Source organism: Salvelinus namaycush, chromosome 16 (assembly GCF_016432855.1).
Source record: "Salvelinus namaycush isolate Seneca chromosome 16, SaNama_1.0, whole genome shotgun sequence".
In the NCBI taxonomy this organism is placed as follows: Eukaryota; Metazoa; Chordata; class Actinopteri; order Salmoniformes; family Salmonidae; genus Salvelinus; species Salvelinus namaycush.
In genome coordinates this window covers 11,061,064-11,077,468 of record NC_052322.1, presented here as the reverse complement: position 1 = coordinate 11,077,468, position 16,405 = coordinate 11,061,064, and the positions used below count along the sequence as shown (strand labels likewise).

At 41.3% G+C, this 16,405-nt stretch overlaps 2 protein-coding genes across 4 annotated transcripts in view; one reads left to right on the top strand and one right to left on the bottom strand.

Annotated features, from left to right (window-relative positions):
• Window positions 1-6,827, top strand: part of tns2a (tensin 2a) — a 46,806-nt gene extending 39,979 nt beyond the window's left edge. For 2 of the 3 annotated variants that reach the window (XM_039010427.1, XM_039010429.1), the window contains exons 25-28: window positions 4,220-4,388; window positions 4,561-4,629; window positions 5,121-5,150; window positions 6,355-6,827. In XM_039010427.1, the coding sequence (XP_038866355.1) occupies window positions 4,220-4,388; window positions 4,561-4,629; window positions 5,121-5,150; window positions 6,355-6,496 (410 nt within the window). In that variant the 3' untranslated portion in view covers window positions 6,497-6,827. The remainder of the gene's footprint in view (window positions 1-4,219; window positions 4,389-4,560; window positions 4,630-5,120; window positions 5,151-6,354) is intronic. The other variant, XM_039010428.1, reaches the window with a different exon arrangement.
• Window positions 479-3,181, bottom strand: LOC120060974 (dihydropteridine reductase-like). Its single transcript, XM_039010430.1, has 7 exons — window positions 2,958-3,181; window positions 2,278-2,370; window positions 1,982-2,078; window positions 1,746-1,886; window positions 1,428-1,536; window positions 1,264-1,347; window positions 479-830 (listed from the first exon to the last, which is right to left on the bottom strand). The coding sequence occupies exons 1-7, from the start codon at window positions 3,048-3,050 to the stop codon at window positions 731-733; spliced, it is 717 nt and encodes a 238-aa protein (XP_038866358.1). The 5' UTR covers window positions 3,051-3,181; the 3' UTR covers window positions 479-730.
• Window positions 6,828-16,405: the final 9,578 nt, after the last annotated feature.

Sequence of the window (16,405 nt, the reverse complement as noted above, 5' to 3'; positions counted from 1 at the left end):
TGTTTGAGCAGTAATGCTAACAAAGCCCACAGTAAATTTGGTCGGTGAGTGAAGGCGGGGGAGGTGCATCTGCGACAGTCAAAAGTTGGGACACTGTGGGGGTTTTCCAGCAGCAAGGCTCAGGTCAATATGGCAGTGTCAACATAGCTGCTATTGTTTATAAAAGGTTTTCTTTACAAAATGTTGAAATAAACTTATGTACCCCCATATCATACTCACAAACTGAAAACATAACATGTGTACAATTAACTTGTTAGATGTTAAATATCACTTTTTATTCCCTGTAGCTTTAGAATCATGGCAAAGGTGGTTCCTAGTTCAGTCACGTTAACGTGGGTCAACCAAAAACACCCTAATGATTGCTTAACTCAAATCAAATTTATAAAGCCCTTTTTACATCAGTAGATGTCACAAGTGGTTATACAGAAACCCAGCCTAAAACCCTAAACAGCAAGCAATGCTGATTTAGAAGCACAAATGAAGAAGCAAAATTATTTTATTCATTTTTTTTTTTTTTTTACATTTGTAAAGTTCATGCAATCGATATGTAGGCACATGTCGAACTATTTTTATCCCCATAATGCAACACACTTTGAAAGGCGGTGACCGACTAGACAAAATGTATCTGCTTGAACGCGCCCAGCATTAAGTAGTGTTGTGGTAATTTCAGTTCTTGAGGACAGTGAGCAGATGATTGCGGAAGAGTGTGCACATACACGTGCGTGCGCCTCTACATCGGTGTGGCCTGTGTCTGGCCCTGTGATGTCACCAGCTGCAGCAGAGTTCCGGAGGCTGGTCGGTTCTCTCCTGTCGACCAGCCGTAGAACATTCTGGAACAACACAATTGGACATTCCATAGATCACAGCACAGTAAAACATTCTAAAACATCACATCAGACAGCACTGAATCACAACACGTTATTACATCACAGTACTGTGTTAAAGCAGTGCTTCTTAATCCTGGTGCTAGGGATCCAATGGGGTGCACATTTTAGCTTTTGCCCTAGCACTGCACACATCTGATTCCATTCTTCAAAGGTTTGATGATAAATTGATTAGTGTAATCAGGTGTCTAGTGCTAGGTCTCCTGGACCAGGATAGAGAAACTGTTACAGCATGGCTCTTGCAGCATCAGGGTTTTGGGTTCGATTCCTGCTGAGACCACCCATATGGAAATGTAAGCCGGCATAGCTAAATACTGTATATTACATCATTATATTGTGTGTGTGTGTGTGTGTATGGACAGCACTGTCGCACACTCACTCTGCCACATATTCCAGTGGTGTCCAGGAAGTGACATCAGCGTCAGGCATGAACTTCCTGTTCATAGGCGTATCCAAGGTAATGCTGTCAGAGTGCAAAAGATGATTACAGACTGGTGTGAATGTGTGCCCGTTTGTCTGTGTGGGTGTGTCTGTCTGTCTTACGGTAGTATAGTGACAGCAGCAGCTTGTGGAGGGAGGCCACTGTTGGTTCCCGCTAGAGACTGACACAGCTGGTGGACCGCTGCCTTCGCCATACCATAACCCAACATACCTACACACACACGCAAGAGGGAGAGAACAATATATGGAATCTACTGCTCACATTCTTAATGGATGCCAATCATAAAAGCCAGGCAGTGAGGGGTGGCAACGCAGATGCAAAATAGGGAGCGGAACAGAATGGATGGGTGGGAAAACCAGAGACAGCTCTGTGATGGAGAGAGAAGGGATATTTGTTAATTGATTTTTGAGTGTGTGTACCTGGGGTTCCGGTCAGGGCAGCCTGGGCTCCAGACAGTGTGAGCAGCCCCCCTTCTCTCAGGTGTCTGGTTGCTAGGTGACTGGAAATGGTAGACGTCCACACACTCTGCTTCCACATCAGATCACTGTTCTTATAGAGAGCTACACACACATACAATCATTGTCTTATACAGGGCTGAAGAGAGGGAAAGAGAGATCAGTGGTTGTCCGTGTGTCTGTCTGTGTCGAGCCCTGACCTTTAGCCTTGGCGCTGCCTCCGGCCCATCCTCCCGCCACACACAGGATGGCATCCACCTTCTGGTCGCCTAGCAACGACAACACATCCGCTGTCACCTAGGCAACACACACACACACACACACTCCATGATCAACATGGGCATACATACATCAACATGGGCATACATACAGCATATAACAGACACAGCCTGGCTTAATGTCCTCTTCTCCCTCATCTCCTTCCCTCTGTGGTGTTGAAGGAAATAGCTGAGGGAAAGAGACGAGACAAGGAGAGGAGGAGCGGGGAGGGTCTCACCTGTTCTGCCTGGTCAGTAAAGGAGTCGGTTGGTTTGACTAGGATGTTGACGCTTGCCTCCTCATTGGCATTGATGTCAATACACGCCACCCACTGGAGAAACACACACAGTACTGTAGGCAGGGCTGCAATTTGAGTGTGGCTTCAGCTCTATATATTCTATTTATTTAACCTTAGTTCGGTTAAAAGATCTTTGAGGTTAGAGAGCTCTTTAGCGAGGGGTACCTGGCCAGTTAAGACAGTTCCTAATTCTACTGGCACCAACGTTACACCTTAAACCTGGGGGTGTATTAATTCCGCCGATTTTGTTTCAAAACGTTTCTTAAACGGAAGCAAACAGAACAAAACGGGGAGCGACTTACCTGAATTTGTCCAATAGAAACTCTCGTTTTAGGGGTGTATCATTAGTGCACACAAAGTAGCAAACCGTTGCAAAACGTTTGGCAACGAAAACGACCGTTTCAATTAGACAAATTCGGGCTCCGTTTGCTTTTGTTTGGTTCCGTTTGTTCCTAGTGAATACACCTTACAAGAGCTACCATAATAACAACACTAGAAGTCTGACAGTCGGCATCAGTTATATTTCTATACTGTTCATATACCTGACGTTGTTGAAGCTAATATCGTTCATTGTAGCTTTACAAAGAAGAACAACAGTTTGTCTGTCTGTCAATTCTCACCCAGTTTTTAGACTTGAAGTATTGGACACAAGTGGCCCCTAGTGCTCCTTTCCCGCCGTAGATGATGACTTTTCGTGCCTCTCCCGCCGCCATACTAAAGCTTTGTCTGGTACGTTAACTAATGTCTGTCCGCGGACAGAAGGGGCTGTTGTAGGTTCTAGAACTAGACTGTAAACTCCTCCGTTCAGACTTTGCTATTCCACCTGGTCGTCACTAGTTACCGCAGCCACAAAGTCAAAATTATGGCTAAACCCCTCCTATTTCTACAATTTATCTTCTTAAAATCAGATTTTAAACTCACCCTTAACCCAAACCACACTGTTAACATTATGCGTAACCTTAAATTTAGACAACAACAAAAACGTTTTTTCATTAATGTTTCCGATTATAGGCATTTTTGACTTTCTGGCTGTGGTAACTAGTGACTACCCTTCCACCTCAATGATCAGTTCACCCGGAACTAGTTACTAACGAAATACCGCCCCAGAGCCCGGAGGACCAATAGAAATTCTCCAAAGCGAAATCTGACCAATCACTAAAAGAGTGTGAGCTTTTATTTATTTTTTAAAGTTTATAAAATGTTTATTGACCTTACATGAATATACAGTCTTGATCATACATGCAAGTTACATTGATGGCCAGGTAGAACATACCTACTTTAGGTCAATGCATTTAATTACCAGGAAATTACCACACAAGCTATACACTTCCCAACACTAACATTTCTCCCACAATCGTTAAGACTTAACTAAGAAATAAAAATCCCATAAATCATACATTCTGTACAGTACAAGCAGCACATAGCGCCAGCAGGCATCTCATAGGGTGAGTTGTTTTTCAAGGTCCTTGATCAGCGAAGACTTCAGCTGTGAAATAGTGGCAATTCTCATCTGCTTCTGACTAGAGTACTTGTTCTTAAGCATATGAAGAGTGTGAGCTCGTTTGCCCAGCAGGGGGAGTTGGGACGTCACAGTACTAACTTTCCGTGTTGAACTTAACTGTTCTGATACCGTACTAAAAAAACAGAACAGAGCACACTGGAATTAATGAATCACTGTGATGTGAGCTGATATAATTCCTATGTGATGCATAATGCATTAGCTGCTATTGATACAGTACTATGTAATGCCGAATTTGAAAAACTTGCCTAGTTAAATAAAGGTTAAATAAATACAAATGTCGAATTTGAAACTAAATCATTCTCTCACAGTTCCCTTCCTGATTGTTCTGACTTTTTCCTGTCCCACCCCTCTCCCGTCCAGCCTGCAACGTGCTCTACCTGAATTCTGTGGAGACTGAGTCACTGACTGGACCACAGGCCATCTCCAAGGCAAACGGAGCCACGCTGGCACGAAACCCCCAGCCAGCGGCCACAGTGGTCCACTTTAAAGTGTCTTCACAGGGCATCACACTGACTGACAGCCAGCGCAGGTAACATTACCACTGACAAAATCATATGGTCTAAATGTCACCCACATAAGTCATTAGTGATTAGGAAAGAAAGCAGGAAGAAAGGTCATATGGATGTATTGTGGTAGATTAGTACATATGATCGTGATATCAATGGTCACACTAAATGGTCTTTCTGTCGGTCTGTCTATAGGGTGTTCTTCAGGAGACACTACCCAGTCAACAGTGTGACTTTCAGCAGTATCGACCCCCAGGACAGGAGGTGGGCACTGGAGTAGCACACAAACACAAACCATTCACAAACAATTTAAATGTCAGTCAACCATGACGTATAACATGAATTACATGAAGACTGTGCCCTTATGCAATCTAATACACCTCGACCACACTGTTTATAAACCATCTCAGCTAACCATCTAAACAAGAGAAAACATTGAGGCATTTCCATTCTGTCATCACCATATTTCATTCATCCTTTGCTGTAAACCTGCGCATGGATCTGTGTGTGTGAGCTTGAAATATGTGTTTCTGAGTGTGTGATTGTGTGTGTGTGTGTGTGTGTGTGTGTGTGTGTGTGTGTGTGTGTGTGTGTGTGTGTGTGTGTGTGTGGGGGGGAGAGAGAATGTGATGTGTTTATGCCTGGGCAATGCAGGCCGTGGCTGTGACTGCACCTGTACCCATGCCTGTGCTTGTTTGAGAGCTCTGTCTGTCAGTGTGGGTCTTGAGTCCGGTCTGTCTTTCTCTTTGCTTCAGGTGGACTAACTCAGACAGAACAACATCTAAGTAAGTGCTCTATGTGTGTTTGTGCATATGTTTGTTTGGGAGTGTGATGTGTTTGTATGTGTATTGATCGGTGTGACACGATGTTTGATTACCTGCATGGCATCATATTGCTTTTGTGCCTTTGCCATCATCCCAGTAAATACAGTATCTGTTGATCACGGTCACGAATTCATGTTCACAAATATTCATGCTCACAGCTTCTGTTTTATGCCAGTTCATAGGCTTTATGTACATTTGTGTAGTTCGATGATTATTTATTTTTTATCGTATATTAGCTTAGGAGATATTATCATAGCCTGATCCACCATCCTGACCGCTACGCACTTCACTGAATCCGAGTAGCGGAATATAATGTACTGTAAGCTCGCGAGATCAGGATAATCAGATGAGGCTAATATTATCCTTCCAGGTTCTACCTTCTACTACGGTAACTTTGTTTGGTTACCTGGCCCATATGTTAGTCTCAGCCTGTTCCCGTCTAAAGAGTTAGGCCTAGATTCGATTAAATCAGATCAAGCAATAACCTGTGATAGCAGACACAGATATTTTGGCGGTTTTCGGAGGTGGAACTGCTTTGGAGCAACTGCTCCGCTTAACTCGTGTTAGAAGTTCAGAATCAGAAAGTGTAGGCTATTATAAAAGTAATTATGCTCAAAATAAAAAATAATTTCTACGAAATAATGAGGATTGCTATCATCCTAATCGAGGTGTAGATTACATCTCACATTCCAGTGTTCAAACTTGTATACAAGGCTGCATAGAATTTCTCTTAATGTGACTCCGTTCAGCCAATGGCAATGTCCGCTTTAGGTATAATGCCGGGTGCCACTTATGGATTTGACAGCTCTGACACTGCCAAAACGGATCTGATTGAATTGAGCCTTTAATCACAGAAGTCTCACTCATAGTATTAAACCAGTAAGAATGGGCATCAATATGTCTAAATAGGGGCTTGATTCAATCTGGAACGCAAGAATAATTGCAATATAGCGCAATTTATATTTAAAGGTAATTTCCGATTGAGCCGGCATATGCAGCGTTTACCATGAATGCAGTTTCCGCAAACGCAAGAAACCTTGTCTTTAAATGTCAATTGCGTTATAATGCGGATCTTTCGCAGTCAGGTTCGAATCTAGCCCTAGGTGTGTATTTCTAACCCTCTGATATCTATTTCCTCTCTCCCCTTCCTCCTTCTGTTCAATAGGGTGTTTGGGTTTGTAGCCAAGAAGCCAGGCAGCATGGCAGAAAATGTGTGTCATCTGTTTGCTGAGCTCGACCCGGAGCAGCCAGCCTCTGCCATTGTCAACTTCATCAACAAGGTGATGTTAGGGCCGCAGCGCAGGTAGAGAACCAAGCCAAAGACCCGTCACCGGTGTTAGACTGTCAACAGTGTTACATCTCCCAAAGAGGAGGCTTCAAAACAAATGCTTTACAGACCCACAAAGCACCATTGGCGGTGGCCTCTTCTCAAAGACTGAGTTTTGAAACCAAAAGGCTCAACATTTCAAACATGACTGCCATTTTGAATTATAGTCAAAATGTATTAGTTGTTTAAATGTCTAATATCTAAAAATGCCTTAAAGGTCCAATGCAGCCATTTTTATATCAATATCAAATCATTTCTGGGTAACAATGAAGTACCTTATTGTAATTGTTTTCAATTAAAATGGTTAAAAAATATATTTTTCTCAGCAAAGAGCAATTTCTCAAGCAACAATTTTGCTAGAACTGTCTGTGAGTGGTCTAAGCGGAAAACTGAAAAACTAGCTGTTATTGGCAGAGAGGTTTGGAACTCTCTTATTTGTCTATTAACAAATGTATCGCCTTGTGATGTCACCAGGCAGGCCAAAACTCGATCCCACCATAACAGGTGGATATTTCAGGCGATCCTTTCAAACAGCTCTTAAACTAAAATGGCATTTATCATTTTCAGAGTATTATTCCAACCTCAGTGTGGAAATACATATAAAACACAGGAAACCTAGTTTTTAACAGCACTGGGCCTTTAATTTCCTATTGCCTTAAAGTTACCAAAGCCTTGTCGTCACTTGCTAGTCATTTAAGGTTTCAGGTATGCAGTAAGCAGCCTAGTCCACCCACAGGCCTACCAAAGACTACTCTTAATTACACATAAACCTTGCCTCAACCCTGTCACTCTCCCCAGTATAAGTCAAACAAAATGTTGAAGATGTAGTCCTACAGTAGGCTACAGTAGAAAGTAAAAGTGAACGTGAGAAACGTCTATTTGTAATGTGCAAGGGAGAGAGTGTATGTGGTTAGGGTATCAGTGTGTGTAGAGGCTAGGGCACAGATATGGTCAGTACTAGAGATTATGGGGTATTGTTATGTTTTGTTCACATGTACGTTCGTATGAATTGTACTCTAGAAAGAAAAGTTTGTAGTAACCAAGGAATAATGGTGTGCCGCACCAATGCCGTCTCTAATGTATTGTATTTATACCTATGGCTTTTTCTGTTAAGAGCAATACACAATAATATTGCTGCAAATAGTCATTGTGTTCTATTCCACAATTTTTTTTGTGGGTCAATTATCTAGACTATGGGGCAAATACTAGTCCTTACTATACTGTATAACATTGAGAAATGTATTCAAACATTAAAAACAAGACAAGAATAAGTCACAATATCAATGTAACTCCCACATATATTTTTACCTGTATGACTTTATGTACAAAGTTAACACACAAAGCAGACAGTTGTCTAAGGTCCTATGTACTTAACCAAAGACAGAGCACTCCTGTATTAAGATTTAATCGTTCATATTTTTAAGCTTCATGTATTTGTATTCTTAGTGTTTTGCATTGTTTTTGTAAGAAAAAGAAAGACACTACTTTGTATGACAGCGGTAATATATTGTGGTCTGTTTTCTTATTGATTTTTATATGTAGTAATATATTTTCTCACATGCAGCTAGGAAAGGGAGGACAAAAGGAAACATTTGTAAGAAAATCTATGTTATATGCTATTTTTTAAGAAAGCTTTGTATGCACAAATAAAGAATATAATAAATAAAAAAAATAAAAAATTCTGGTACCAAATCTGACTTCTGCTCATTGGATTTATTATCACTAGGTTTCTAAACTGTACTCCAGAATTTAAAGCCTCATGTATTTTGCTTAATTTTTTAAGAGCAAGAATCAGGCCTGAAAACAAAGATGTCACAAACAGAGGAGACATACAGACAGGTCCCAAAAAATAACCATCTTTATTAGTTGAATTATTTTTCGCCATTTTAGAATTCTGCATTTGAAAAATATACATTTATTCAAAAATATCTAAAAAGCAAGATCCGTCAAGTTATTTTTTTACATCGCACATCATCCGTTTTAATTTCACCTTTCTCCATTGTAGCCTCGTCCCATGATCTTTGTGCTCTTGTCAACTCATTGCTGTCATTTTCATGCCAATCCCTGTCAGTCATTGTCAAACAGACAGGCACTCAGGCCATCTCTATTGCCATTTAGTGCAATAGCACTCTTCAAATTAAACAGCCAATCCGCAAACTTGGAAATACCACACAAACGTACAACTTTTTAACGTTCTCGAAATACAACTCTGAAACTACATTTCAAGCCATTTCAATAGCTTATTCTATGTAGGTCTATGACAACAAGAGGGTGTGCTTTGGAATGTAAACAACATTACCAAGATGCTCAACATAATAGGACAGTGGGTGAGTTAATTTAATTAAAGTTATCCTGACCTGGTTAATACCACAGCAGTTGCCATTACAAAGATCCCTTTTACAAGCCACTACGGAGTTATGTCCAAGCTGGGCCTCCAGACAGACGTCCATACATCATACTGTGCTAGTGCTGTGTACTTGGCAAGACTATGCTTTTAGTATTACAATCCTGTCTAGACTACAATCTTGTCTAGACTTAAAGGGTTGGATTTACTAGCTAATTGTGCTCAACTAAAACATTTGCAGTTTCCCCCATGATTTAGGGCAGTCAAATGAACGATCCCAAAAACATAAGACTGCCTTATGAACATTGCCTTTACCATCTTATCTTACGTTTAATCTTCAACTGTTGCACATAGTGCCTTCAGAAATAATGCATACCCCTTGACGTTTTGTTATGTTACAGCCTGAATTCAAAATTGATTAAATTGAATAAAATTTCCCCCCTCACACAACTACACACAATACCCCATAATGACAAAGTGAAAATATGTTTAAATTGTATTTTTTTGCAAATGTATTGAAAATGAAATACAGAAATCAAATGTATATAAGTATTCACACCATGAGTCAATAGTTTGTTGAAGCACATTTGAGACGATTACAGCTTTGAGTAATTTAGGGTTTTCTGCATCAGCTTTGCACATCTAGAGTTGGGGATTTTCTCTCATTCTTCCTTGCAGATTTTCCTAAGCTTTGCTACGTTAGATGGGGTACGGTGGTGAACAGCAATCTTGAAGTCTTTCCACAGATTTTCAAAGGGACTCAAGTCTGGGCTTTGGCTGGGTAACTCAAGGACTTTAACATTCTTGTTCTGAAGCCATTCTCGTGTTGCTTTGGCTGTATGTTTGGGGTCATTATCCTGTTGGAATGTAAATCTTCACCCTAGTCTAAGGTTGTTTGCACTCTGAAGTAGGTTTTCATCAAGGATTTGCCTGTATTTGGCTCCATTCATTGTTCCCTCTATCCTTATCAGTCTCCCAGTCCCTGCCACCGAAAAGCATCCCCATAGCATGATGCTGCAACCATCATGCTTCACGGTAGGGATGGTGTTAGATGGTTGATGAGCTGTGCCTGGTTTTCTCCAGACATAGTGCTTTGCATTCAGGCCAAAAAGTTCAATTTTTGTCTCATCAGACCACATAATTGTTTGCCTTATGATCTCAGTCTTTCACTTGCCTTTTTGCAAACTCCAGGTGTGCTGTTATGTGGCTTCTTTTCAGGAGTGGCTTCTGTCTGACCACTCTCCCATAAAGCCCAGATTGGTGAAACTCTGTAGAGACAGTTGTCCTTCTGGCAGGTTCTCCCATCTCAGTTAAGGAACTCTGTAATTCTGTCAGAGTGGTCATTGGGTTATTGGTCACCTCCCTGACCAAGGTCCTTTTTGCCCAGTTGCTCAGTTTGGTCGAACAGCCAGCTCTAGGTAGTTCCATATTTCTTTACATTTTCCAATTATGGAGACCAAACTTTCAACATTCTAGAAATTGTTTCAACTGTGGGACCTTATATAGACAGGTGTGTTTCTTTCTAAATCATGTCCAAACAATTGAATTGGCCACAGGTGGACTCCAAGGAAGTAGTAGTGGCATCTTAAGGATGATCAAAGGAAATTGGATGCACCTGAGCTCATAGCAAAGGGGTGAGAATACTTACGTAAATTAGATATTTATGTATTTGATAAAACCTTTTTTTTCTTCACTTTGTCATTACGGAATATTGTGTGTAGATTGGTGAGAAAATTCAGGCTGTAACAACAAAATATGGAATAAGTCAAGGGGTATGAATAGTTTCTGAAGGCCCTGTAGCTGCTTTGTTGCTTGCATGTGATTGGCTGTGGTCTTGGGGGTGGCATACAGCCTGGGAGACAGGCTCAAATGCCCCACGATAGCTTAGATGCCCCAAGAGCTCTTAGCTCAAGGTAAAGGACATTTATCTTGCTAACATTCTAACTTATAAACTGATAATGTGCTCCAAACACAAATGAAAGCTGAAGATGTTCGCATGAAATGTACCATCCATTAGTGTAACAATCAATAAAAACATATGCACTGATCCACCATGGGCTCTGCCGCTTCAGCCATACTGTCCACTCCTATTTATCTTGTGATCTCAACAAAACAACTTTTTTTTCATGTTGTGATCATGAGTTAAATACGTTGTGATTATTTATTTATTCGTATGTCCTCTCTGGACTTCAGCATTTGTGGGTTCGATTACAGGCTCAAAATGGCCAGAAACAAATAACTTTTTTACAAAACTCACCAGTCTATTCTTGTTCTGAGAAATGAAGGCTATTCCTTGCAAGAAATTGCCAAGAAACTGAAGATCTCGTACAACGCTGTGTGCTACTCCCTTCACAGAAAAGCGTGAACTGGCTCTAACCAGAATAGAAAGAGGAGTGGGAGGCCCCGGTGTACAACTGAGCCAAACACCAGTCTCAACGTCCACAGTGAAGATGCTCCAGGATGCTGGCCTTCTAGGCAGAGTTCCTCTGTCCAGTGTCTGTGTTCTTTTTCCCATCTTAATCTTTTCTTTTTATTGGCCAGTCTGAGATATGTCTTTTTCTTTGCAACTCTGCCTAGAAGGCCAGCATCCCGGAGTCGCCTCTTCACTGTGGACGTTGAGATTGGTGTTTTGCTTGCATTAATCGACTACACAAATGCTGATGCTACAGATACTCAACTATTCAAATGAAGGCCAGTTTTATTGCTTCTTTAATCAGGACAAAAGTTTTCAGCTGTGCTAACATAATTGCAAAAGGGTTTCTAATGATTATATTGGCCTTTTAAAATTATAAACTTGGATTAGCTAACACAACACTCCATTGGAACACAGGAATAAAAGTTGCTGATAATGGGCCTCTGTACGCCTATGTAGATATTCCATAAAAAAATCTGTCGTTTCCAGGTATAATAGTCATTTTCAACATTAACATTTTGATTGGGGCAAAAAAGTATTTAGTCAGCCACCAATTGTGCAAGTTCTCCCAATTAAAAAGATGAGAGAGGCCTGTAATTTTCATCATAGGTACACTTCAACTATGACAGACAAAATGAGAAATAAAAATCCAGAAAATCACATTGTAGGATTTTTTATGAATTTATTTGCAAATTATGGTGGAAAATAAGTATTTGGTCACCTACAAACAAGCAAGATTTCTGGCTCTCACAGACCTGTAACTTCTTCTTTAAGAGGCTCCTCTGTCCTCCACTCGTTACCTGTATTAATGGCACCTGTTTGAACTTGTTATCAGTATAAAAGACACCTGTCCACAACCTCAAACAGTCACACTCCAAACTCCACTATGGCCAAGACCAAAGAGCTGTCAAAGGACACCAGAAACAAAATTGTAGACCTGCACCAGGCTGGGAAGACTGAATCTGCAATAGGTAAGCAGCTTGGTTTAAAGAAATCAACTGTGGGAGCAATTATTAGGAAATGGAAGACATACAAGACCACTGATAATCTCCCTCGATCTGGGGCTCCACGCAAGATCTCACCCCGTGGGGTCAAAATGATCACAAGAACGGTGAGCAAAAATCCCAGAACCACACGGGGGGACCTAGTGAATGACCTGCAGAGAGCTGGGACCAAAGTAACAAAGCCTACCATCAGTAACACACTACGCCGCCAGGGACTCAAATCCTGCAGTGCCAGACGTGTCCCCCCGCTTAAGCCAGTACATGTCCAGGCCCGTCTGAAGTTTGCTAGAGAGCATTTGGATGATCCAGAAGAAGATTGGGAGAATGTCAGATGAAACCAAAATATAACTTTTTGGTAAAAACTCAACTCGTGTTTGGAGGACAAAGAATGCTGAGTTGCATCCAAAGAACACCATACCTACTGTGAAGCATGGGGGTGGAAACATCATGCTTTGGGGCTGTTTTTCTGCAAAGGGACCAGGACGACTAATCCGTGTAAAGGACAGAATGAATGGGGCCATGTATCGTGAGATTTTGAGTGAAAACCTCCTTCCATCAGCAAGGGCATTGAAGATGAAATGTGGCTGGGTCTTTCAGCATGACAATGGTCCCAAACACACCGCCCGGGCAACGAAGGAGTGGCTTCGTAAGAAGCATTTCAAGGTCCTGGAGTGGCCTAGCCAGTCTCCAGATCTCAACCCCATAGAAAATCTTTGGAGGGAGTTGAAAGTCTGTGTTGCCCAGCACCAGCCCCAAAACATCACTGCTCTAGAGGATATCTGCATGGAGGAATGGGCCAAAATACCAGCAACAGTGTGTGAAAACCTTGTGAAGACTTACAGAAAACGTTTGACCTCTGTCATTGCCAACAAAGGGTATATAACAAAGTATTGAGAAACTTTTGTTATTGACCAAATACTTATTTTCCACCATAATTTGCAAATAAATTCATTAAAAATCCTACAATGTGATTTTCTGGATTTTTTTTTTCTCATTTTGTCTGTCATAGTTGAAGTGTACCTATGATGAAAATTACAGGCCTCTCTCATCTTTTTAAGTGGGAGAACTTGCACAATTGGTGGCTGACTAAATACTTTTTTGCCCCACTCTATATGTTAATGTTGAAAATGACTATTGTACCTGGAAACGACAGATTTTTTATGGAATATCTACATAGGCGTACAGAGGCCCATTATCAGCAACTTTTATTCCTGTGTTCCAATGGAGTGTTGTGTTAGCTAATCCAAGTTTATAATTTTAAAAGGCCAATATATCATTAGAAACCCTTTTGCAATTATGTTAGCACAGCTGAAAACTTTTGTCCTGATTAAAGAAGCAATAAAACTGGCCTTCTTTTGAATAGTTGAGTATCTGTAGCATCAGCATTTGTGTAGTCGATTAATGCAAGCAAAACACCAGTCTCAACGTCCACAGTGAAGAGGCGACTCCGGCGTGCAGATGCACTCACACCTGCCTGCTGCCATTCCTGAGCAAGCTCTGTACTGGTGGTGTCCCGATCCTGCAGCTGAATCAACTTTAGGAGACGGTCCTAGCGCTTGCTGGACTTTCTTGGGCGCCCTGAAGCCTTCTTCACAACATTTGAACCGCTCTCCTTGAAGTTCTTGATGATCTGATAAATGGTTGATTTAGGTGCAATCTTACTGGCAGCAATATCCTTGCCTGTGAAGCCCTTTTTGTGCAAAGCAATGATGACGGCACGTGTTTCCTTGCAGGTAACCATGGTTGACAGAGGAAGAACAATGATTCCAAACACCACCCTCATTTGGAAGCTTCCAGTCTGTTATTCGAACTCAATCAGCATGACAGTGATCTTCTGCCTTGTCCTCGTCAACACTCACACCTGTGTTAACGAGAGAATCACTGACATGTCAGCTGGTCCTTTTGTGGCAGGGCTGAAATGCAGTGGAAATGTTTTTGGGGGGAATTCAGTTCATTTGGATGGCAAAGAGGGACTTTGCAATTAATTGCAATTCATCTGATCACTCTTCATAACATTCTGGAGTATATGCAAATTGCCATCATACAAACTGATGCAGCAGACTGTGTGAAAATTAATATTTGTGTCATTCTCAAAACTTTTGGCCACGACTGTACACTGTTCAAGAAAAGGTTCAATATCCCTACCCATCGAGATGAATGAACCAGAGATCCCGTTACATTTAATCAAATTCCTAATTCTATGGAATGAATGCCCTTTATTGAGACATCATGTCCAGAAAATCTCTGGTACATGCAACCATAGATATAGTGTCAATGCAGGCAACTTTGTATAGCCCAACATGTATGCTCCAACCATTCATGTTTCAGTCATTTAGCAGACGGTCTTACAGTAGTGAGTGCACACATTTTCGTACTGGTCCCCCATGGGACTCGAACCCACAAACCTGGCTTGCAAGCGCCATGCTCTACCAACTGAGTCACACGGAACCACATTCATGTGCATATTGTGAACACACAGTCAGAATTTCACATATTGTCCAGCAACACGTTCTACTTTTATTACAAGTCAGAAATGCTTCCCATTGGTTGATTCTGATACTTTCCAAGTGGGAAACTCAGGTATCACCATAGGTAAAGGACTCTAGATGGCTAAAACCCATTTTGGCATGGACATCGCCATTGAGGGCTTCCACCATTTTAAAGTAGTCAGCTGGATGGGACTTCCGATGGGTTAAGGAAGGATCACACGATTCCATCAGAGGGATCAGCCAATGAATTATACCCATTGTTTGTTTGCAAACCATAGAGATAGAGGACTCATCTTTGTATCTGTGACATAGTGTCTTTGACAGCATGGGCAGTGCCATTGAGGCAATCTCCATTTTTAAGTAGTCAATTTTCTTCTTCACGATTGGCTGATCCCTCTGGATGACCCGGTTGAACATGACTCCAACAGGGTTACCAGGAGGGATCAGCCAATGAAGTTGGAAGGCCCACCCAGTTGACTACATTAAATAGGTGGAAACCCGCAATGCCGCTGCCCATGCTAATACAGCCTTTTGGCCAATAGAGGCCTCTATCATTCTCTATGTTGCCAACTCATAGAAGTAGTAAGAAGAAATGGACTACTTCAAAATGGAGATTGCCTCAATGACACTGTGCTACTTGTGTATAGTATAATAAACCAAGTTATGAAATAAAATACAGATGGTCTTCGCCATAGTGTGTAATAGACATAATGGGATTTCAATGTATTTTCCACAGTTGCTTCTGATTCTAATCAAATGGTATTATTACACACATCTTGGTATGTGCTTTTTCATGTTATAACCAATTTAATCCCAGCCTTAATGTTCCTTATTGATGCTGGCTTCACACAGATAATTCACTGCTGTGGTAACTTCCTGTGACTATGAGAAAGGCTGTTTTCAAAATTAGAGGCAGTGAAACTGTATAGCTTAGCCTTAAACTTGTGTGCATTACTTCAGATTTGTTTTTGCATTCTCTGTACACTATTTTGATAGTGCTTACAAATGCAATGTCATTACAAAAAGCCACTCCGTAGCAATTGCCAGTGTTTTCCAGGGAGTCCTGGGTTCCATAGAATCAATAAAAACATATACAGCATACCCATTGGCATACATACAAAGGGATAAATACAAAAGCATATCTAAAATCACAGCATACACATCATATGCGGTAGCCTACATAGAAAACCACGCTCACGTTACAGCTATATGTACTGCTCTTTTGAAGGTGGACATGCTCGATAGCTCTCGTGTGGATAAGTCCAGCTTGTTCCAGTACAACGGTCCAAAGACCTGCAGACTGCCTTGAAAGGCCATGTTTTTTTGCTAATGGTTGTGCCAGTAGGTGCGGGTCCCATTGGTCATAGGCTTTGACTGCTGCTGTGGTGCGCCCCCGGTGTTGGTAAATTGTCAGGATGATGTCCTTGGAGATGAAGTCTCGTCTCCTTCTCAAAACCCATTGGAGCAGAAGCTCAGAGGGGAGGGACATCTGGCTTTTTCATCCAATGGATTTTGGAGGAGACAAGGAGAGAAGAGCATGCAATTGCTCATCTCAAGAGCAGTACACATGATTTATTAAATGTTTTGAGTTACAGTATTTTCATTTACACCCAGAAAAACACTTATGCCTACTAACCAA